The sequence below is a fragment of the Emydura macquarii genome, unplaced genomic scaffold, assembly GCF_026122565.2.
Source record: "Emydura macquarii macquarii isolate MOO-44397 ecotype Brisbane River unplaced genomic scaffold, CSIRO-AGI_Emac_v2 contig_1284, whole genome shotgun sequence".
Classification (NCBI taxonomy): Eukaryota; Metazoa; Chordata; order Testudines; family Chelidae; genus Emydura; species Emydura macquarii.
Genome location: NW_027131421.1, coordinates 82,100 through 105,150, shown reverse-complemented (window position 1 = coordinate 105,150; position 23,051 = coordinate 82,100). Strand labels below are relative to the sequence as shown.

Here is a 23,051-nt window from a genome sequence, read left to right as displayed (position 1 = left end):
TCAGACCGGAGCAGGGCGGAGGGGCAGGGCTCGGACCGGGGCAGGGCTCAGGCCGGACTCGTCCGACGCCCGCCGGGTGAACGCTGGAGCTGCTCTCGGGGTCGGGGCGGTGACCCGATCTCCTGATTCCGGAGGGAAAGTCCCGATACTCGGGGCTCCGTTTACACGGGCGCCTCTTCCCCCAGCCGCGTCCTGCCCCGGTTGCTCACACTCGCGGCGGCCCGGCGCTGGTGGTTCCCTGGCCCCGTGTCGCTGCGAGGGTTAACGGAGCCCGTGCCCGCCGGATTGCGGGATCACACGGATTAGGAGCGGCCGGCGGCTGCCCGGGCCCGGAGCCCCGCGGGATGAACCGAACTCCCCGGGGTTGGGCCGAGCTCCGTGTGTCGGGCCCGCGCTGCCCCTGCTCGGGGCGGAGCCGTTTCGGGGCCGGGATCGGCCGCCGAGGAGCGGGGCTGTGAGTGCAGCGGGGGCGGGGGTAGCGGGGGGAATCGGGGGGCGCAGGGGGCTGCGGAGCGGGGGGGGGGGTCCCCAGTATCGCTTCTTGGCCTAGTGGAGGATGAGATCCAGTGTAAGCGCTGGTCCCGTCACTGTTCGCCTGCAGTTACCGGTCACACCTGTCCCCGCTCCGGGGTACCCCGCCTGTCCGGTCACTGCACCCCGACCCCCCCGCGCTCTGTGCCCCGCTGAGCCGCACCTTGTGCCGGGATGTCCCGGGACTCCGCCCGTCACACTGCGCGCCCGGCCGGTGTAACCAGCATCCTCATGTCCTAGCGCTGGAATCCCTGCGCTGCGCGGCTGCGAACTGCGCTGCACGGGGCGGTTTGGGGAGCGGGGAGCTGGGCTCGGGGCTTGCCTCGTCCACCCCACGCCGGGGCCGGGCCCGGTGCCCCCGGGGAGCGGCCTGGGGACGGACCGAGCTGCTGTGCGGAGTGACCGCGCCTGGGGCTGGGACCTTCCTTTGCTTATGGCAACGCTTCAGTGCCGAGCTGCTCGCCGGGAATGCGGCGCGTTGCGGGTTCGGATTCTCTGTTTCCAGCCCGGCTCGGAGCCTGGTGCTGCTCTGCGCTTTATACCCCAGGCCAGAAACCCTCGGGCGAGCTCTCCCGGTCCGGCCCGTTCACACCGCCTCTGCAACGCACGCCTTTAACTCCGCGCCGCCCTGCCGCGCTCGCTGCTCCACGCGGGTTTGGAGCCGGGAGCGGGGCCGGGACCTCGCGCCGTGCGCCCCGCACCTGCCCCCGGCGCTGCAGCCCTGCCGGGCTCGGTGCGAGCATGGCCCGGGGGAAGGCGCTGGTGGAAAACGGAGCCGAGATGTTCCGATGTTCCGGTGACCCTTTAACGCCGGGCTGCGGTGTGGAAGCTGCGGCTTTCCTTGGGTTTTACTGTTCAGTGTCTCGTTCCCCGCGTGGGTGTTTGATGCAGGGACGAGTCCCCGCGGAGGTGCTGCCCAGGCCAGGCCGGGCCGATCCGAGCAGAGGACGAGGGAGCTGGCGGCGCTCGGAGTCCGAGGCCCCGCGTTTCCAGCCAGCGGGCGCAGGGCGCCGGGCCGGGGTCAGGGAGCGGCTACGTGCCTGCGGGGGCGGGCGGCCCGGCTCATCCGCGGCCTGGCGTGGCAGGGACCAGTCAGTACCTGGGGCTGAAGCAGAGCCCGAGGAATGGCGGGGGGGGGGGGCTGGATGGTGACGGCCCGGCCGGGGACAGACCTGGGCTGGCGCCAGCCTCTTCCCGGCGGAGGGGCTGAGAGGAAAGCGGTGCCGGCTCCGCTCCGGGCCCTGCCTCTGCCCCTCCTCCGGGAAGAGCTCGGGCCCCCCCCCCCATCCCCGCCCCCCAACTCTGCTTCAGCTCGTCCGCCCGCAAGTGCCCCCAGCGGCTCCCTGGCCGGGCTCAAAGTGGCGGCGGGACGGTGCAGCTGGGCCGCCCTGGCTGGTGCCGGGGTGCGGCAGCTCCGGCCCGCCCCTGCCTCCGGCTGCCCCCTCCGGGCTCCGCACGGCCCGGCCCGCCCCGCCCCACGGGGGAAACTGAGTCTGGCTTTGCACGGCCGGGCCGGGCCCAGCAGCCCCCCTACCATGGACGATGCAGGGGTCGGCACAGCCGTGGGGCGATGGATGACGTCGCTGTTTTAAACCCACCCGAAATGTCCCTGCACCAGATTCCCTCCGCTTCTGCACGGGACTCGATCCGGAGCAGCGGGGACCCGGAGCGACCCCGACACAGAGGGGCGGGGAATGGGGCAGGGCAGAAAGCTGGGAGCGGGGGGAGGAAAGGGGAAGGCAATAGACAGACGGAAGCAGCGGAGGAAGAGCCCAGCCTGAGCGATCCGGTGCTCCGAATCACCCCCGGTGTTGGGCCAGATTCAGCCGTTCCTAGTCAAGGGTCCCCGCTCCCGGCCCCATGGCTCGGGGTGGGGCAGCCCCGCCGCCCAGCGCGGGTCTGTGTGCGGCGGGCCCGTTCCCCTGTACAGGCCCCGCTCTGCGCCCCGACCATATTAGCAGCGGCGGCTGCCGTGTGGACGCTGCCTGCCGCCAGGGAAGGGGGATCTCCGGGTACCCAGGACTGGGGCGGGGGGGAGGAATCGGTGGAGCCCGGCAGCTGAAGCAGCACGACCGCCAGTCTCCCCCCCCCGCCCACCGCCCTCCTGGAGCCCCCTGCAACACTCAGCTCTCCTGCCCAGCGCCCCCCGTCTCTGTTCCCCCCCTGGGGGGCTTCGTGGGGGCCCCGCCGCAGAGCAGAGCGGAGCCTGGTTCCACAATGGCGTGTAGACGCGCTCGGGGCCCGGCCCAGCCTCTCCTCTGCGTCGGGGGCGGGTCGGGGGCGGCTCCGCTCCGCATGCCGGGGGTTGGGCTTCCTGGGTCACTGCGAGCCGCTGCATCCCGGCAGCGGGTCCGCGGGGCGAGCCCGGGTTCCCCGGCCCGTCTCGTCCCCCGGAGCAAACAGGTTCCTGCCCCCCGGACGGGCTGCCCCGCATGGAGCCGGGGGCAGAACCGGGGCTCCCGGCCCCCCGGGACCCCGCGGGAAGAGAGACCCCGAGCGGCGCCCGCACAGGTGAGGAATCGCTTAAACCGGCTCGGAGGGACCGTCCCGGGGTGAGTTTCTCGGCCGGGGGCTTTAAATCCTCGGCAGTTCCAGCCGGGGGAGGTTTAAAGTCGTCCCCGGTGCGGTCCCCCCTCTCGGCCTCATTCTGCGTTTGTGAATGGTTCTGTCTGCCCTGTTCCCGTGGGAAAGACCCCCCCCCCAGAACAGCGGAGAGGCCACGCGGGAAGGGGTGGTTGGCAGCCGGGCGTGGGTGACTCCCCGCGGGTGGAAGCTCTTGGGGGGGGGGGGGGGTCGGGAGAAAATGCAGCTGGGGCCTTACGTTGTCTTCAGTGATGGAGAAGCAGGAGATCAGCTTAGTTTAAAACCCAACCGGCCTCTCCACGCACGTTTGGGGTGTGTGCAAGTAGGGCGAGCCACAGGGGTCAGGGCCTGACCTGGGTTCTGTTCCCAACTCCGCCACCACCTTCTCCAGTTGTGTGCCTCAGTTTCCCTCTGGTAAAACAGGCCAGCTGGTTTACCTTTAACCCCCTTTGCACCTTACTAATGATAACCAGGGTTATGAGGTGAGCTCTGGAAGCCCTGGCCGGCGTCAGGACCCCACTGTGTTCAGAGACGGCCCCTGCTCCAGAGACCGGCCGGGTGACAGAGAGGGCACAAGGGGACACAGAGGGCTGGCAGAGGACATGGCAGACCTGGGAAGAGAGCCCCGGACTCCGGAGGCGGAGGAGTGACTTGAGGAGGGTGTTTAAGCAGCTGGGGTGGGAGACAAGAGCCGGTGCCCAAGGACTCTTTGGGTGCCAGTTTCTGGCCGTTGGTGGTGAGTGCCCGCCCGCGTGCCCGATTTCCCGTCTGATCTGGGCTGAGGTCGCTCTCCCGCTGGCTCAGCTACTTTCTGGGAATTGCTGTGTCGTTCTTAAAGGACGTTTCTAAGCCACGGACATCCGTGTGCGAAGCCGGGACGCCTGCAAAGCGCCGGGGAGACCCGCAGCCGGTTGGGGGGTGTGAAATGTGGGGGCCACTCACAGCAGCTACAGCAAAGGGGGTGTAGCTGGTCTCATCCCTAGATCCTGCACTAGCTGTCCGTCCGTCCGTCCACCCCTGGACCATCTCATCTCTCCCCCCTGCGCTGGGAATGGCTCTGTGCTGCTGCTCCGAGAGCCTGCCGTGCTGGCAGAGTGAAATCGACCTGATTCGTGTCAGGGGCGCAGCAGCCCACAGGGGAAGCAGCCCTGAAAACGGCCAGTGTGGTCGGAATTTCCTGCTGCCGGGGCAATCTCTGAGCAGCACCCGAGGTGCCTGTCTGCAGACTCAGGAAGGCAGAGCGGCCACATGACAGCCTGAATTTGGGTGGAGTTCCTGGTTCGGGGCCTCTCCTCCCACCGGGGGCAGAGTCACAGGGAGGGGATGTTTTGCACCTGAGGCTGGTTCCCTTTCCTCTGAGGTGTCAGGCGCAGGGAGTGACGGGGGTCTGGGTTCTCTCTTTATTCCAGCGCGTGGGAAGGAGGAGGAGACCAATGGGACGCTGCCAGAAGGATCCGAAGGGGACGTTCCCCGGTGTCCGGAGCTGGGGAAAGCCGCCGAGGGGCAGCGCGGGTCAGAGGACCAGCACGGGAACGCTACAGAGGAGCGGGAGGGTAAATCTGCCCATTGTGGGGGCGACGCACTGGACCCGAGTGAAGCCGCCACGGCCCGGCCGGGGAGACTCTACACCTGCCCCGAGTGTGGGAAAAGCTTCGCGCAGAGCTCGCACTTCATCAGGCACCAGACGGTGCACACGGGCGAGCGGCCCTACCAGTGCGCGGACTGCGGGAAGAGCTACCGGCAGAACTCGGACCTGGTCAGCCACCGCCGGCTGCACACGGGCGAGGAGCCCTTCCACTGCGCCGAGTGCGGGAAGCGCTTCCGGCAGAGCTCGGAGCTGATCATCCACCAGCGCAGCCACACGGCCGAGGCCCCTTACCCGTGCCCCGAGTGCGGGAAGCGCTTCCGGCGCAGCTCCCACCGCCTGGCCCACCAGCGCACCCACACCGGCGAGCGGCCCTGCCCCTGCCCCGACTGCGGGAAGGGCTTCCGCACCAACTCGGACGTGGCCCAGCACCGGCGCACCCACACGGGCGAGCGCCCCCACCAGTGCCCGGACTGCGGGCAGCGCTTCAGCGTCCGGTCCACCCTGGTGAACCACCGGCGGGTGCACACGGCCGAGCGGCCCTTCGCCTGCGCCGACTGCGGGCGGGCCTTCGCCCAGAGCTCCACCCTCAACCGGCACCGGCGCACCCACGGGGGCGAGCGGCCCTACCGCTGCCTGGAGTGCGGCAAGAGCTTCAACCGCAGCTCCAACCTGCTCACCCACCAGGTGCTGCACACGGGCGAGCGCCCCTTCCACTGCCCCCGCTGCCGGAAGAGCTTCAACCAGCGCGCCAACCTGCTCACCCACCAGCGCACCCACACGGGCGAGCGCCCCCACCAGTGCCCCGGCTGCGGCAAGCGCTTCAGCCAGAGAGCCAACCTGCTGGTGCACCAGCGGCTCCACGCAGGGGACTGACTCCCCGGGGCATTCTAGGCCCCTGCCTGGCTCGCCGGCCTCTGGAGGCGGCTGGTCGGCGACTCCTCCGGCTCTGCAGCTCACCGGCCGCCCTGACCAGCTCTTCCTGACAGTGGGAGGGACAGAGGGAAACCTCCCTGACTCCCAGCCCTGGAGCTGGACCCGTGGGCCGGGCTCTGCTCTCAAAAGACTTTTAAATGGCACACGGGCTCCCTGGCATCTCTGAAATCTCTGCGGCAAAGGCCTGGGCTGTTAACGCTGATGGAATGGATGGGCCGTAGGCATTAACCTAACCCAGCCGCTGCCCCCGCTAAACAGCGTCAAACCTGGGTCGGGGTGAGCGTGCAGAGACCTCGGCACCACGGCAAACAGCCCGTTAACCTGGTACTCAAGAGACAGGAAAGCAGGTAAAGCCTCTGAAATGTAAAGTACTGAGCCAGCCTTGGTCCTGGAGAGAGTCTGCAAAGGAAAACCCCCTTGTCTGACCGTCTCCTGGATGGCGCCAGAGACTGGGGAAGAGCAGACCTTCGGCGGGGAGAGAAATTGGAGCTGCTGCTGCTGTTACTGTTGTTAAAGTCCGATCCTGTTTCATCCCAGGCGCTGTTTGGGATTCAGCGGGAGCTGGGAGAGGTGCTGATGTCCTCCGGGTCCCGCTCTCTGGCCCGGGCTGGTTAGGAGGTTTCTCATGATCAGGGTGATGAAGGCCAGGGGTCCCAGCAGATGGTCGGTGGCAGTCAGGAGGGTGAAACTCGCCCCAGTAGATCCCGCTGGGTTTTTGGGTATTTCCCCCCAAAGTCTCTCTCTTTAAGGCCCCACACAGGGAAGGGTGGGCGGCCCAGCCCCAGCGCAGCCCCTCCTATTACGTCCATCGATGACGTTTATTTCCACGTGGACAGGCTCGGTGCAAGTTACGTCATTCCCCCATTTTCTTATTTATTAAGTTCAGCCCAAGCACAGCCAGCGCTTGTGCCACATCCGTCGCCGTTCAGCCTCCGCCTGGTTTGTCTCGCACTCTTTAGAACAGTCGTGACTGAGAATAACTTGACTAGCTTCTCGCGCAGGCCGAGACGAAGCCCTGGCTGGGACGGTTTAGCTGAGGTTGGTCCTGCTCTGAGCAGGGGTTGGACTAGATGCCTCCTGAGGTCCCTGCCAACCCTCATCTTCTATGATTCTATGAATCGTAAACCCAACGGGTCCCACTCGGTCTCTGGATGTAATGACCAGAACCCCAGGGACCAGGGCTGCAGCAGAACCCCGTTTATCTGATCTAACTGGGACCGGGCCCAGATCCAGTAATCGGGAGACTGGGCAAAGAGCTGTCCATCCGTCATTTTGGTATGCGGAGTGGCTTTGAAATGGAAGAGCCTTAAACCACACCACGTTCTTATCGACGTAACAGAATACACAACCCCTTCGTTCTCGCGCTCGGTGTCCTGTGCATTTGTTAACAGGCAAACCGAGGGGGGGGGTTTCACACGCTGTACCGGTGTTGATCGTTTTTCCACCCTGAACATTATAGGGCCCGTCTGCGTTAAGGTCTGTTTGATGTTGCACCAGGCAGTGTCTCTGGTTAGCTCGTCTACACAGAACATCCCAAACGGTGCTAGTCTGAAAGAATGAGCATCGTTCCAAAGCGTTGCAGCGCAGTCCGGGTCTTCGTTTACAGCGCACACCATCTGTTCTTTCTTTCACGGCTCTCCAATTCCTGCAGCCCTTCCGATTCTTCGTATGCTCTGTCCCCTTCCCTGAGACTTGATTCTCACTGTCCCGTTATGTCGTCGACTGGTCGGTCCCACTAGATTTGTAAAGGTTAATACAGCCCCGGTGTTCCCCAGGATTCTCCAGTCCTCACCCTGCCCGAGAGACCAAAAATTCACCCAGAGGGGAGGCTCATGGCGGGTGATTTTCACTACGTGAAACTGCCGTCACCAAAGTGTGTCATGCAGGGTCAGAGTCTGGAGTCAGAGTGGCTGGCTTCCCGAGGGAGGCAGGATTGATGCTTAAATCCCAGGTCAGGAGGGAGGGGTGACAGATCTGAAAAGCAGCTGCCTCTTGCACGTCCCTTTCCACGGTTCCCATCAGCTCCCACTCCTGATTGCACTTCCCTTTGCACAGGCCAGCCGGGGGAAAGGCCCTGAGCCAGAGGGTGGCCGGGCTCTGTTTGGGGGTGGACAGGAGCCACGTGGCAGCTGGAGCTGGAGAGAACCCCAGGAATGGTGCCAGAGCCGCACGTGGAACCGGCTGGGACTGGGGGACCCCAGCCGAGGGCAGGTCAGCAGGGGGCCTGCCGGGGAGCAGCAGCGGCTGGGCAGAGACCCAGCGCCAGGGGGCCCAAGGAGAGTCGCTCGCCGAGCCTAGCCTGGGAATAGAGGCTGGACTGGAGTGGGCGCCTCTGGCACGTGGCTGACGAGCCCCCACTCTCCACTGGGCTGCCCGCGGGACCCAAACCGGAGCCGCTGTCGCTCACCTGGAACGGCAGCTGCTTCGGCCTCTGTGCTGGGGGATCTGCGCCCGTCCCCCTTTGCCGCCAACCCCAGTAAATCCCCCTACCTGAGCCGCGTGTCTGAGGGCACATCAGGGCTGGGGCCCACATGGCCACACTAACACCTACAGTGCTAGCCTGCAAGCCGCAGCACAGCGGGCCTCCTGCTGCCCCCCTGGGGCGTGGGGTACAGAGGAACCCCGATAATTTCAGAGGTTTCTCAGCCCTTCCCTGCCCACGTGCGGTGCCGATGGACGGGAAGAAGTGAGTTTATTTTCCCGCGTGACTTGCTCAGACTTGACTAAACTCCAGGGCTGGTGAAATAAGCAGAAGCGGTGGGAGAAGCCGGGCGAGATGCATCCGAAGAGGGCGTGAGCGGCCAGCACTGGCCGGTCTCTGCTGCTGAGGGGTGGTCTGTGTAGAGGGGCCGCGCCTGCCTTTCCCCCTCTCTGCATCGGGGGTTTCTCTCATTCCTGCAAAGCAATTTGAGGGGATCATTCCAGCAAATGAGCCCTTCACTCCTAGTCGCGTCTTTCCCCCATTTCTCCCCTCCATCCCCTCCCAGGTTTTCTCAGCCGGTCAGGGAGATTTCAGTGCTTGGTGAACTATGGAAATTGACAGTAAAAGTTTCAGAAAACATGATGTGTCACAGAGCCAGGGCCATGGGCCCAGCGCCGCCGGGGCCTACAGGCAGGTGGGAGAGGCCAGCCCGAGGCCGAGACGGGAACCAGGTCAGCCTGCGGTGAGGTATGACGGGGCCAGGGCCCCTGTCTCTGGTTCCTGCGCTCAGGAGGTTTCTCTCGGTTCAGGGAGGAGAGACGGAGTCTGGCCGGTCTCTCTCCAGCCCGGAGGAGCAGAGGCGAAAGGGCTGGAAACCCTGACCTAGGCGGAAAGGTTAAAAACATGGGGCCTGCTCAGTCCTGGGAAAAGCAGGCAGGGGGAGGCGGGGGGGGGGGGGGCTGGGGGCAGCCGTCAGATCCCTTCGGGGCTGGCACACAGAGGACGAGGAGCGAGGCTCTTGGGGGGGCCTCTTGGGCAGCCAGGGAGGTTTAGGCTGGATATTGGGAAAAACTGCGCAACCCTGGGAACAGACTGCGGGAGGCCCTGGCCCGGCCCAGCCCGGGCGGTTTTTCAGCCCAGGTTGGACAGACCCCGCTCAGCTGGGGCGGGGTGCAGGGGGCCGGGCTAGTGGGTCCCAGCCCCACATCTCCGATTCCGGAGGAAGGCGGCTCCAGCAGCGGCTGGGGGTTGGGCTTCCTGGGTCAGAGGCTGCTGCATTCGCAGGCGGCCCGGGCTGAGCCGAGCCACTGCTCCGCAGGCCGGCGGGGAGCGCCCGGCTGTGCCCACGGGAGCTGCTGGGCCGGGAGCTGCGGGTGACGGACAGCGCCGGGCGCCGGGCAAGGCGACGCCTCTGCAGGTCCAGGCCGGGATCCCCAAGCAGCGTGTCCCATCCCCGTGGCATCAGGGCGACTGATGCAGCCCTGCTGGGACTGGCCCCAGGGGCGCTGGGCAGGTGGGACTGCGGGGAGCACGAGGGGGGCTGGGTTTCCCCTTTGTCCCCTGGGCTGGTGGAGTCAGGGAGGGAAGCGGCTGTACCATGGGGGAGCCGGTCGCTGCCGCCAGCTCTGGGGTGTGTCTGTCTCACCCATTAGAACAGCTGCTGGCTTGGGAGGCCTGGAGCAGGGTTGCTCGGGGGATGGGGTGGGAGGTTTAAAACCCCTCACTCAGCAACTCACCTCTCACTTTTCAGCACCCTCTTGTGCCCCCTTTGTTCATAGATCCTCAGGCCAGGAAGGACCCTGGGAATATCCCGTCGCCCCCTGCCTTACCCGGCCTGCAAGGGTTTGATTATGGGCACACGTCGGTAAACGCGACCCCGCCTGCGTGCAAACCGGAGAACAAAGATTTCCAGCCAACCGCACGGCCAGGTAAGAAGAACGCTGCTGCAGACCTGATTTACAGCGTGGTCCACGGCTGTTGGCTGTGTGTGTGCTGACAATGTGTGTGTTAACAGTTGTCGGGCTGTAACTCTCTGATTCTCAACATCTACTGTCCTTAAAGAATTGTCTGACCCCCTCCCCGCCGCAATTTCCCATAGCTGTGAAAAGTGAAAGGAATCAAACTATTAAAAATGCACAAACCCCATCATTTTAGCAACTGTGAAATGTCAAGTGATGGAAAGCGAATGAAATGCTGACGAAAACCTCGCCATGACCCGTCGAAACGCCAGAACCAGAAGCTGAATTCAGGCAATAACCCAGGCTGCCGGCCCGGCTGGACACACTCACTGACTAAAGACACAGGCTCGGTATCAATAAACAGCCTGGAACCTTGCTACTTGGGGTGCCGGGGTCCCCATGCAGCTAGTGGGACTGGCACCACCCCTGCCTGAGTGGGGTTTGCCCCAGAGGGGGAAGGTTGAGGGTGGATGGTGGGGGCACCCCCCTTTCATGGAGCATCTCTGCGCTTGTGGGTCCTGGCTCCCTAGTCTCGGCGGGACGAAGGGAGTCCTTGCTGTGAAATGGACTGAAATCGCTCTTCTCGCCCTGACAGGCAGCGGGATGACGGCCATGGCTCGCTCCGGGCCGGCCCGTGCACCCGAGGGCCGGGGAAGTGAAATGGCTGCAGCAGAGCCAGCTGAGGTAGGGGATTGCCAGGGCTGGGGGGCAGCCCCGGAGGAGGGCAGGGAAGACAAAGGACGATAAAAGGAGGCAAAACCCAGGATGCTGTTTTCCGCCGCTCCGAGGAGGCAGCGTGTGGACACCAGGGCCCTGTTCACATTCATTATCACATCCAGCCTGAAACCGGAGCTGGAATTCGGCTGAAATTTCCTGCCATTCCCAGGACAAGGTCCCTGTGGTCTGTGAGGAATGGGGGGTTCCCAGCCGTCCCCGTGGCCGGTCTGCTGGGGTTGCCACAGGGGCCATGGGTGCTGAGCAGGGGACCCTTCTCGTTCCAGGGGCTGGTGACCTTCCAGGAGGTGGCTGTGTATTTCACCAGGGAAGAGTGGGCTCTGCTGGACCCGGCTCAGCGGGCCCTCTACTGGGGCGTCATGCGGGAGAATTACGAGACGGTGGCCTCGCTGGGTAAGGATTCCTGCCCCCGCGGGTACTCGAGCTGGCCTGGTTTGTGGCCAGGGTACTCCCCTTGGTCCCCTCTACTCCCGTGTGAGACTTTCCCCCCCAGAATCAGAATGGAGATACTAATCCGCCCCACCCACAGAGCTGTCTGTATCACACTCCCGTCCAGTCCCCGTTCCCCTCCCTCTGGGGACCGGCTCTGTCCTTGGAGGGGAATCTGGCCTCCACAGGCTCAGAACCCAGAGCGCTGCGTCAGTGTCAGCAAGTCCCTGGCGCTGCCAATCCCTGACGCCCCAGCAGACACCTGTCCCCGGCTCCTCCCAAGGTCTCGATCACCCCGTTCCAGGGCGGGGCTGGGTGAAAACCAGGGAATGGGTTAGTCACTGATACGCGACTCCCTCCTTTCTTCCCCTCAAGCAGGATTCCCGATTTTGAAACCCGACGTCCTCTCCCAGCTGGCACGAGAAGATCCGGGGGTGCAGGATTCCCAGGGATCGGAGGCGAGGGAGATCCCCAGAGACAGCCCCGTAGGTGAGGGAGGCCTCGGTAAAACCGACCCCAAAACCATGGAGAGCGAAACAGAAGCTAGGATGCCCCCCAGGGTCCCGTCAGCTCCCCGGCTTCTGCCTCTTCTCAGCCAGGCCGGGATTGTTCCCAGCCGGTGTGTCACGGCAGACGCTGACCCTGGCTCCCACCCACCCTGCCGCCTCCCGACGGCGCTGCCTTTCCTCTGCGTGATGCCGTGGGAAGTGGAGGCTGAACTGGTGCCCTCCAGGCAACACTTGGGGGGATTCGACTGCCATTTTTCTGCTCCCCCTGACACTAATTTTGGTTTGTTCCCTTTCAGAGGGCTTCATTCTCTGCAGCGCAGGGACCGGCCCGTGTCTGGAGTCTCTCTTTACCCCGCCAGGTGGCGGGATGGCGGCTGAGGCCCCGGAGGAGAGGTCTGAGCAAGCAGAGCTGCGCAGGGGGTTATCCCAAGGGAATGATTCTCGGAGACCTGCGCTGGAGAAAGCCCATGAGAGTCAGTGCAGGCCCGAGGGGCGGCCGGGCAGCCCTGCAGGGAAGCAATGGGGTGAATCCCCTCCCCACGGAGAAGCTGGCGTGAGCCCCGACGGAACGCCGGTCACGGCCGGTATCTCCCCGGGAGAGAAGGCAAACACGTGTGCTGAGTGCGGGAGAAGCTTCACTGTGAAATCATCCCTGGTTCGGCACCAGAGGCTCCACACGGGCGAGAGGCCCCACGCCTGCCCTGACTGCAGGAAAAGCTGCTACGCCAGCACGACCCTGGCCAGCCACCGGCGCGTCCACACCGGCGAGCAGCCCTACCCGTGCTGCGTGTGCGGGAAGGGCTTCCGCGGGAGCGCGGCCGTGGCCACCCACCAGGGCACCCCCACCAGCGAGCGGCCCTTCAAGTGCCCCGAGTGCGGGAAGGGCTTCCGGATACACTCACACCTGACCACGCACCGGCGCATCCACACCGGGGAGCGGCCCTTCGCCTGCGCCGAGTGCGGGCGTCGCTTCAGCCGGAGCTGCAACCTCAGCAAGCACCAGGGGACGCACCGAAAGGAGAAGCCCCACACCTGCCCTGACTGCGGGAAGGGCTTCAACCACAGGTCGTCCCTCGTCATCCACCAGCGACTGCACACCGGGGAGACCCCCTACAAGTGCCCCGACTGCGGGAAGGGCTTCCGGGTGACTTCCCAGCTGGTCACCCACCAGAGACTCCACGCCAGCTACATGCCCTATCGCTGCGCCGTGTGTGGGAAGAGTTTCAGCTGGAGCGTGCACCTTGACGCCCATCAGAGACTCCACGCGGCCACGTAACCGCCCCGGCCAGGCTGGGGGCAGGGAATGATGCCTCTGCCGATTCCCCACCACTGGCTGTGTCCGGTAGCCCTGGCTCTGGGGTCAGGAGGCAGCAGCAGCTGCTCCGAGCTGATCGCTGACCCTATGTGATGCTGCCTGGCCTAACGAGCCCCAGGCAGAGCAGGGGCAGCCCCGATTCAGCCCTCCCGGAGCAGCTGAGGCTCCTGCCGGCCTGGGCTGGGGGGGAGAAGGAACCTGCAATCTCCTGCCTGGTTCTCTGTCCATGGAGACTGGGCCTCACTTCACACCAGCTTGCCCTGCACGGTGGGGCCGGTTTCCAGCGAGCGTAACTGCCCTGATACCCCTCCGCTGGAAGCCAGCTTGGAGCCAGAAGGATCTTAAAATGACACGTGATCCGTGGAACCCCAGCCCAGAACCATGGGCCTGGCAGCGATCGAGGACTTGACGGCAGTGAAGGGGGCAGAGAGGTTGCAGCCAAGTCAGCAGAGCCGGGGTGGGGGTGAAATGCAACCCAGGGCCCTGCTGGGGTCTGGCGCAGCTGGCTGGGGGCCGGGCAGGCTGCCAGGATCTCTCCGCGGTTTGTTCCTGCCAGGGGCCGATCTGCCCTGCAGCCCTGCTGGGTCCCAGCACGCAGGGTGCACCTGACGCTGGGCCAGCCCTGGGAACTCAGGCCACGGGGGCTAAAACTGGGCCTAGATTCTCCTGCCCGGCTGCACCTGAGGGGGGAGGGGGGGGGACAGGATGGAAACCGCTTCCAGCAGCCACTGCTGCACCAGCCTCCCCCCATCACATCCCTGCCATCACCGGTCCCCAGGAGCACCCAACCCCCAGCACCCACCCATGCCCCGCCCCCGGCACACCCAGCCCCCAACCCCACACCTCAGCGCCCCCCCGCACACGCCCCCCGTTGTACTGTCACGAGCTGCCTGGGGGGGGTCAATAAACCCGCCCCCAGCGGGGCTCTGCAGCACCCCTCCGCCTCGCTGGAGTTATTGACCGCGCAGTAGGGGAAACTGAGGCAGGGAGCTTGCTTGTGGCACGGACCCAGGGGCTGCTCCAGGGAGGAGGGGCCCCGTCCCAGGAGTGTATCGGGGGGGGGGGGGGGCAGCAAACCCACCCGCCCCCCCAGCACCAGCTCCCCCCCTGCCGGGCAGCAACGCAGCGTGTCCCGCCGGGTCCCGGCACAGAGGCCACGTCCGAGCCACAGCCGGGGTCACCGACCCCGCCTCTGCGGAGCGGAAACGGGGCTTGTCAAGGAGGCGTCTGGCAGGACCGGGGCTGGGGTTTGATCCGAATCCGGATCCGCTAAATCCGCTTCTGGACCGGCGCCCACCCGGAACCGGAAGTTCAAAGCCCGCCATGTTGGTGCAGTGTCCTCGCCCCCCCCCCACCCGGAACCGGAAGTTCAAAGCCCGCCATGTTGGTGCAGGCTGTCAATCAATCCCTACGGCGCCGGGTGGGCGCGGAAGTGACGTCACACACGCGCCGCGGGCGGGCGCGGCCCCTGCTGGCGGCAGCTGCAGCTTCGCTCCGGTCCCGGCTGCAGCCCCGCGCGGTGACTGCGCCCCGCCCCCGCCCCGCCCCTCGGACAGACAGACAGACAGACCGACCGACCCGGGGCTGGGTCCGCCCCACCCCCCCTGCGAGCCTCCCGCCGCCCCGCCCCCGGGGTTGCCCGGACGCCTGGGTTCTCCCCCCGGCTCTGGGGGGGGGCCAGTGGGTTAGAGCGGGGGGAGGGGCTGGGAGCCCGGACGCCTGGGTTCCCTTCCTCGGGCACGTCACGCACTCTGTCTTGGCCTCAGTTTCCCCGCTTGGGGGTGCAGCCCCGGGGCTCGAACGGGGGTCGCTGTCCCCCCCCCCGGGTATGAATTCCCGGCAGTGGTAAATACCCGCAGACGGACGGTTCGCCCTGCCCCGGACCGGACCGGACCGGGCGGATCAGAGCCGCCGTGGAGCTGGGCCATCAGCCGTCCCGCGCAGCCCTCGGCCCAGCCGGTTTCTGGCCCAGCAGCGCGTGGTTTAGCCCCTGCTCCCGCCCGGTCCGGCGAACCGTCGCCCACGTCCCAGCGGTGCCTCCTGGGGAAAGTCCCGCGCGCATCACGGCCGGTCTGTGGGTCACGGCCAGAGCGTGTGCGTTTCACCCACTGGCCAGGTCAATGGAGAAGAGCTGCTGGGGCTTGTGGGTCCGGCTCTGGGCTGGGTCCAGGGCCAGGCTCTGCCAAGGGAGCCCCCGGCCCTGCCCGCACAGCCCTGGGAGGGGGCGGCGTTAAAAAGAGGGAATGTGCTTTGTATCCGCTTCCCAACAAGTGATCTCCCCTGTTCCCGTCATCCCGGCAGGATCCCCTGCGATCTCCCGCATGGAGGGAAGGGAAAAGCCAAGGGGCCCGGACCCCCAGAGCGCCAAGGAGAGGGGGACGCCGGGAGATGCCTGCACAGGTGAGGAATTGGTGCAGAGTTCCCCTGAGGGCTTTAAGTGGTCAGTAGGATCCTAGCTGGTTTCAGACGCAGCTGCGCGATTGTCCGGCTCTGCGGCAGCTGGGCAGGCTGGGAGCATGCAGCGGCGCCAGGCAGTCTGTCTGCAGACTCAGGCAGGTGGTGCTGGGATCCCCCTTCGGGTTCCGCTTCCCACCCAGACGGGCTGGGGTCTTTAACACGTTGAATCCTGCAGGTGACGGGTCGGCGAGGGAGAGCGAGAAGGGGAATCCAGAGGAGGAGGATCCGGAGCAAGCGGAACCACATGGGACGGTACCAGGAGGACCCCAAGGGAACGGTTCTGGGACCCCAGAGGGTCCGAGCAAGGCAGACAGGTTGTACCGGTGCCAGGAATGCAGGAGAAGCTTCCATCAGAGCGCTCACCTTATCAGACACCAGGCTGTCCACACGGGGGAGAGACCCCACAAGTGTCCCGACTGCGGGAAGGGTTTCGCCCTGAGCTCAGACATGACCCGGCACCAGAGAGTGCACACGGGCGAACGCCCCTACATCTGCCCCGAGTGCGGGAAAAGGTTCGCCCACAGCTCCAACCTCATCCGGCACCAAATCCTGCACACGGAGGAGAAACCCTACAAGTGCCCGGACTGCGGGAAGGGCTTCCGGGTGAGCTCCCACCTCGTCACCCACCAGCGCACCCACACGGGGGAGCGCCCCTACCGCTGCCCCGACTGCGGGAAGGGATTCAGCCACGGCTCCCAGCTGGTCAAGCACCGCCGGACCCACACGGGCGAGCGCCCCTATAAGTGCCCCGAATGCGGGAGGCGCTTTGGGGTCAGCTCCACCCTCATTGACCACCAGCGCACCCACACGGCCGAGCGGCCCTTCGAGTGCCCCGTCTGCCGGAAAAGCTTTGGCCAGGTCTCTGGGCTCAGCCGGCACCGGAGGATCCACACGGGTGAGCGCCCCCACAAGTGCCCGGACTGCGGGAAGGCCTTCCGGGTGAGCTCCCACCTGGCCGCGCACCGGCGCACCCACACGGGCGAGCGGCCCCACAGCTGCCCCGACTGCGGGGAGAGGTTCGGCCAGAGAGCCAACCTGGCCCGGCACCGGGCGGCCCACGCGGGGCGCAAACCCTTCCCCTGCCCCGACTGCGGGAAGGGGTTCGGCCGGAGCGCCCACCTTGCGAGGCACCGCCGGGTCCACACAGGGGAGCGACCCTACCGGTGCCCGGAGTGCGGGAGAGGCTTCGTTCAGCGCTCGGCCCTGACGGCACATTGGAGGCTGCACGTGGGAGACTGACCCTCGGCACCGGGGCTCTTCAGCACCTGGGGAACCCGGGCACAGGCGCCCTGAGGTGCTCGCTGAACCTCTGCCTCCGCAGCCCCCGGCACAGTGGAGCCCCATTGGCTCCCCCCCTCCAGCAACCTGGGGGTGAAGTGGAGGGGAGAGAGAGCCCCGATCGGCCCCTCCCCACCACTGGGTGCAGAGGGGTGCCAGCCGGGGACTGAAGTGGCTCCGAACAGACGTTTCTTCTGATCTCAGGACCCAGCTGAGTTGCAGCGACCGGACAGAGCTGGGAAGTTCCCATCCCGGCGCCGGTTCTGTCTGGAGAGACTTCAGTAGCCTCGGCTGCCAGGGCTTGGTTGATGCCGTGGAAAACAGCAGATGGCTCGGTCCCTGAGCCGCCCCAGCCGAGGGTGGGGGTGTCCAGCAGAGCCACACGGTGCCCGGAGCCATGGATTCGGGCGCCTAGATTGCAACTCCCAGCCTAAAATCACGAGGACGGCGGGTTCTGATCTGGTCTCTCTGTCTATAAGCAGAGCAAACGGACAGACATCCGCAGGCGCAAGCCAGTTGGGAGCGTAAATGTGGCGGAGCGCGGGCGGGCTCGGCGGCCTCACACTGAATCACCAGCATCTCAGCTGCTCAGGGACGGGCCGGCTCAATAAATTCAGAGCGGTGACGTTCAAGCGTTTCTGTCCTTCGGCTAAAATAGCAGGAGCGGGTTAGACGTGAAAAGCGAAGGGGGATGCAGACAGCCGGGGCATCTGGGGGCGCATTGAAAGGGAGACGGTATCGCGGTGGGGAGCTCCGCGGGACCCTAAATCACGCAGTGGGTGTGTCCTGTCTGTTGCTCTGTACACGGCCAGAATAACCCGGGCCCAAAATAACCTACACGCAAACACGGGGCTCTGGCAGCTGCTAACGCACGGAGCACGGTGAGCGCCCCAGCGGCTCGCGGGCTGTTTAAAGAGATGCTGCCCTATCCTGTGTGATAGCATGTGGGAGCACAAGCGTCTCGGCCGTCGAGGGAGAGGCGGCCTCCGTTGATTGTCAGGTGGATGCGCAGTGGTTCTCAGCCTACGGACCAGTGTGGGCTCCATCCACACAATACGCTCACCACCTGTATGGCCCTGAGGATGTCCCCTGGGCCGCAGCTGTGTGCTGATTGGGCCGTGAGCGGCAGCCTGGTAGTTACCCCCACAGGTAGTTGCCCCCCAGAACCATTCTTGGGTTCCTTTCTCTGACGTCTGGCTTAACGGTCCGGTCATTTCAGTAATAAAATGGCCAGGCAATGCCCCGGCCTCTCGCTCCAGGGGTGTGAGGAAGGGCCTGGGGCAGGTTTGAAACGCAGCCTCTGGAACCGGGCCCTGGCTCTGAGGGGCGGGTGTGGTTTTCCTGCTCCCAATTGGGGGAAGAAAGTGGCTCGAGGGCTGAGTTACGGATCCCTCCCCTGGATTCTGGTGTAAACGCCTCCGTCCGTCCCAGGTCCGGGCCTGGCCCCCGTCCCATCCTGTCTGCGTCTCTGAGGCAGCGATGCTGGGTAATGCGGCTCTTGGCAGGGCAGGATATTTCGCCAGCAGGCGAGTTAATTATTGACCGGGCGACGCTGTGAACCAGTCCGGACGCTTTTACCGTGTTATTAGCCAGGTAAGTGATCAGCGCAGCAAACGAATCCCTTCTTTGCTGCGCCAGTAATTCCCATAAACGAACTCGCTCCCCGTTCACGCTGTGTAAACGCGCAGGGCGCTAGGGTCATGAAACAGCCCCTTCACACCGCCATGGAGTGTGGATTTGGCTCCTGAACCCCCGAGGTCGGAGTGTCACTGTGCTAAGGTGTGTATCCTCGTCCACCCCCCGTGGGGCAGGGTGTAGCCCCACAGCGCAGCCGGGGCCGGCCCCAAGTCTCCTAGCGAGCTAGGCAGAGCTTCCAGGCGAGCGCCCAAACCCCCTGGGTTAGTGGTTCAGGATCCTGCAGCGGGGCGTTGGGACCCCACCAGGCACCGCCCGCGGGAGGCGGGTCCGACTCTCCCCGTCCCGCCCCGGGGGTTGGGCTTCCTGGGTCAGCGCCGGCTGCTGCATCGGGCCGTCCGCCGCTCGGCCCGGCCCCTGCCCCGCTGCTGCCCGCCCGGTGCGGGTCCGTGGGGCGGGCGGGGGGAGCCCGGGGTCCCCGCTCCCCGGCCCGGCCGCTGGGCAGCGCCGGTGGTAGGTGATGGAGGGACCCGGGGCGGGAGGGCTGGAAGGGGCGCGGGGAGGGTGCAGACCCCCAACCAGCCGTGGGGCAGGGTACAGACCCCTACCAGCGTCCGCTGGGGTGTTTCTCTCCCCTGGCTGGAGGCAGCGACGGGCGGGGCGGGGGGATAAAATCCGAACCGCCCCTCCTGGCCCCACAGAGCCCCCCCCCTCGCCCCCTCTTGCCCAGGGTGCCTGCAGTGGGGACAGGGAGACCCCAGGAGCTGCTGCCAAGAAAATGCCCCCTGGGGTGGTATCCCCCTCCCTGCACCCCGGCTCAGAGCCACGGGCCCATCTAGCCCGGCATCCTGCCCCCTCCTGCGCCCCGCATGAAGCCAGCCCGGCTGCCCTGGCCCCCGTCCCCGCAGCCCGAAAAGGGGCTGAGTGAAAACCAGGGGCCCTTCTCCGTAACAGATGTGGTGTGGCTGCCTGGCCAGCTCTGATCGCGGCTGTTCCCTTCCCGCCCCAGCAGGATTTCTGATCCCCAGGCCAGACGCGCTGCCCCGGATGGAGCCGGGCACAGAGCCGGGGGTCCCGAGTCCCTGGGGCTTCAAGGCAGAGGAGACCCCGAGAGACGCCCGTACAGGTGAGGAGTCGCTGAAACGGCCTTGGAAAGCAGGGGCGAGCCGCCCAGCATTAGTCACGGCTGCTGTTCTGTGTGTTCACGGCACTCCTGGGCTGGGACCCCGCTGCGCCAGGTGCTGCACGAATCCCCAGGGATGGAAGAGCTCACAGTCCGAGGAGGCCGGACGGGCAAAGGGCGGGAGGGGAACCAGCCCAGCGAGGGCACGTGGCTTGCTCGGGGTCACTTAGTGGATCCCACCCTGCTCTGGGAGTCCGGAGAGCTGGCTTGGGCACGGGCCTGCTGGGTGACCTCGGGCTAGTCACAGTCCCGGCCCCGTGCCTCAGTTTCCCCCTGTTTACAATGGGGTTCATGGCCCTGACCTGCTCGGTGAAGCGCTTTGAGACCCACTGATGAAAAGGGCTAGGGCAGAGCTGGGGATTATTTTCTTTTTTTAAATCTGTGGCTGGATTTCGGCGGCTGAGGGCCAGGGTTTGCTCCTGCAGCTGGGAGCTGCCTGGGAATGGGGTGGCCCTAAACTGTAGGAAGGGGCAACCCTGAAACTGACCAGATTCTTGCCAATTTCCCTTTACTGCCCCCGGGGGCAGCTCAGGCACCAGGGCTGCCTGCCTGCAGGCTCAGGAAAGCAGCCCGGCAGCCTCATGAATCGTCTTCCCCACCGCACGGGCTGGGAACGTCAAGATGTTGCTTTTCGATGGGCACTTGCACCCCGCAGGGGCTCCCGGCTCGGGGCTGTCCCCGAGGGGCAGATTCCCAGCCGCAAAAGGGAGCGTTCTCGCCCTGGGTTACTGGTTTGCCCTCCCCTTTTCTGAGCAGAGCCTGACCCACATCTGGATTCTCTCCCCATCCAGCAGGCGAGGGGGCGGCGAGTGAGAATGAGGAGAATCCGGTGCAGGAAGGTCCGGAGCGAGCAGAACCGGACGGGAGCTTCCCAGGAAGTTCCCGAGGGGGGTTTTCCCGGCGTCCCCCCCAGGGAGCTGCCTGCGGGCGTCAGGAAGGAGACGCCCCGGAGGAGAGACCAGGTGGGGCAGATTTCACGGGTCTCCACGGGGCCGGGGCCCAGCCCAGAACCTGCCCGGGGGACAGACTCTTCACCTGCCCCGAGTGTGGGAAGGGCTTCGCTCAGAGCGCGCACCTCATCCGGCACCAGACCGTGCACACGGGCGAGCGCCCCTACAAGTGCCCCGAGTGCGGGAAGGGCTTCAGCCAGAGCTCGGACCTGACCACCCACCGGCGCATCCACACGGGCGAGGAGCCCTACGGCTGTGCCGAGTGCGGGAAGCGCTTCAGCCAGAGCTCCAACCTGATCCGGCACCAGCGCACCCACACGGCCGAGACCCCCTACCGCTGCCCCGACTGCGGCAAGCGCTTCCGGCGCAGCTCCCACCTGGTCATGCACCAGCGCACCCACACCGGCGAGCGGCCCTACCGCTGCCCCGACTGCGGCAAGCGCTTCAGCCACAGCTCCCACCTGCACCGGCACCGGCGCATCCACACGGGCGAGCGCCCCTACAAGTGCCCCGACTGCGGGAAGAGCTTCGGGGTCAAGTCCACCCTGGTGACGCACCGGCGGGTGCACACGGCCGAGCGGCCCTACGCCTGCGCCGACTGCGGGCGGGCCTTCGCCCAGAGCTCCACCCTCAACCGGCACCGGCGCACCCACGCCGCCGAGCGGCCCTACCGCTGCCCCGACTGCGGGAAGAGCTTCATCCAGAGCTCCAACCTCGTCACCCACCTCATCCTGCACACGGGCGAGCGCCCCTTCCACTGCCCCCGCTGCCGCAAGACCTTCAGCCAGAGCTCCAACCTCAGCCGCCACCAGCGCACCCACGCCGGGCGCAGAGCCCGCCCCTGCCCCGAGTGCGGGGAGAGCTTCCGGCGCCGCGCCGGCCCCTCCGCCCACCGGACGTGCCACGGGGGGGAGGAGACGCCCTCTGCCCCCCAGCAGGGCCAGCCAGCGTGAGGGGCGCGCGCCCCTATCCCTGCTCCTGAGTATCTGGCCTCAGGCACCCCTCTGGCTCTGCCAACCCCGGGCAGCCCCGATCGGCTCCTCCTCGCTGCTGGGTCCCCCACTGACCGGTGTGGGAGGGGGAGAAGGAGCCTGGCCCCCTCCCCCTCTGATTCCCCCGCCATGGAGAACACGTGGCCTTCCTGTGGGGCGGGGGGCCCAGGGCCCTGGTGCTGGGTGGATCGTGTGTGGTGAGCAGGCCCAGTGCTTGGCCAGCAGGAAGGAGAGCCGGCCCTGCTCGCTCCCAATTCCCTGCCTCTCCCCCAAGACGCCTGGAGCTGTGCACCCTGGCAGGGGTACCCCGGATCCCTTGGGGTGAGCGCCCCAGAATAATCCCTGGGCACAGGGGCTTTCCGCTGCTGGGAGACTCGGCCGGCGCCATCACCCCCTTCCCAGCTGTATTTAACCTGCTGTATTTATTACCAGTCGTTACATTCTAGTTTGGTTAATGAAAGGCCCATGACGGCTTCCCAGGATGGCCGAGGCTGCCCGACCGGGCCGGGAGTTCAGCCGGGTCTCTGCTACGCGTCGCTTCGCCTAATTTCTCCTGTCCCCCCGCCCCAGAGATTTCCGTGCTGGACGAGCCCTGAACGTGCTCAGTGAACAGTGCAGGAAAGACAAGGATTCACTGTGGCAGGGAGCTCCGGGGTCCCTTGTGTGGCCTAGTCTTAGCTGCCCAGCCTGTGTTTAACGCAAGAGTTAAACCTCTTTGTAAATTTCCATGCACTTTTTCAGAGCGGGATGAACAGACCCGTGTAAACTGGAGAGCTTTGTAGCATCACGTCTTGTTCCCACGAGGATCGTGGGAGTTGTTCAAGCACAAGGTGGCTGAGTAAATGACTCTCTCCCCAGTGCTGGAGCGTGGTGGTGTGGATTTGCTGTTGCGTCTCACTGCTGGATTTCGTCTTTAGACGGCACCGGTTCAGGTCCTGGTTTCGAAGGCAGCTCTGGTGCAGAAAGGAGAGGGTGGGGGGAATAAAACAATCACACAGCATTTGATTGCAGTGTCGTGGAAAGGCGACTCTGCCCATTAGCGGGGTCAGGGCCCGAGCTCCCGCTAGCGAGTCCCTTGTAGTGTTGCTGGACGACTTCTGACCAAAAAACACCAACGCTGCGTAGTCAGGGGCCAGATTTATCCCATTAGACCCGACAAGGAGAAAACCCAGCTGCTGGCTGACGCGGGGGGAGAAGAGGAGCCCTGTGGGGTGGGCCTGGACCCCCAGACACTGGTGGGCCAGGGAAGCCTGTGTGAGTCCGTGCAGAGCCCCACGGAGCAGGGCTTGGGGGGGGTCCCTTGACAGGGGGATGGAGCTGAGTTATCTGGGCTGTGAACACGGTGCTGGGGGCTCTGAGAGCAAGGGGTCGACAGGCTCACGCTGTACCACAGCCCTGCCACAGGCCCATCTACCCCCGCATCCCGTCTCTGCCCGTGGCCAAGGCCTGCTGCTCTGGGGGAGGACGCCCCCTAGTGGACAGTTGTGGAATAACCGATTTCTTGGGGTTCGTTTTTAAAAACCCCTTTGGCCTTGGAGGTTCTCCTCATCCAA

At 65.7% G+C, this 23,051-nt stretch overlaps 2 protein-coding genes across 2 annotated transcripts; both read left to right on the top strand.

Moving 5' to 3' along the window:
• Nucleotides 1-2,390: 2,390 nt before the first annotated feature.
• LOC137154694 (zinc finger protein 91-like) lies at nucleotides 2,391-21,600 on the top strand. The gene is made up of 6 exons (XM_067550446.1): nucleotides 2,391-3,042; nucleotides 4,524-5,517; nucleotides 12,319-12,468; nucleotides 12,538-12,922; nucleotides 15,815-16,687; nucleotides 20,560-21,600. The coding sequence occupies exons 1-6, from the start codon at nucleotides 2,964-2,966 to the stop codon at nucleotides 21,457-21,459; spliced, it is 3,381 nt and encodes a 1,126-aa protein (XP_067406547.1). The 5' UTR covers nucleotides 2,391-2,963; the 3' UTR covers nucleotides 21,460-21,600.
• LOC137154695 (uncharacterized) lies at nucleotides 9,852-12,066 on the top strand. Its single transcript, XM_067550447.1, has 3 exons — nucleotides 9,852-10,699; nucleotides 11,017-11,143; nucleotides 11,558-12,066. Exons 1-3 carry the CDS (start codon nucleotides 10,415-10,417, stop codon nucleotides 12,064-12,066), a joined length of 921 nt encoding a protein of 306 aa, XP_067406548.1. The 5' UTR covers nucleotides 9,852-10,414.
• Nucleotides 21,601-23,051: the final 1,451 nt, after the last annotated feature.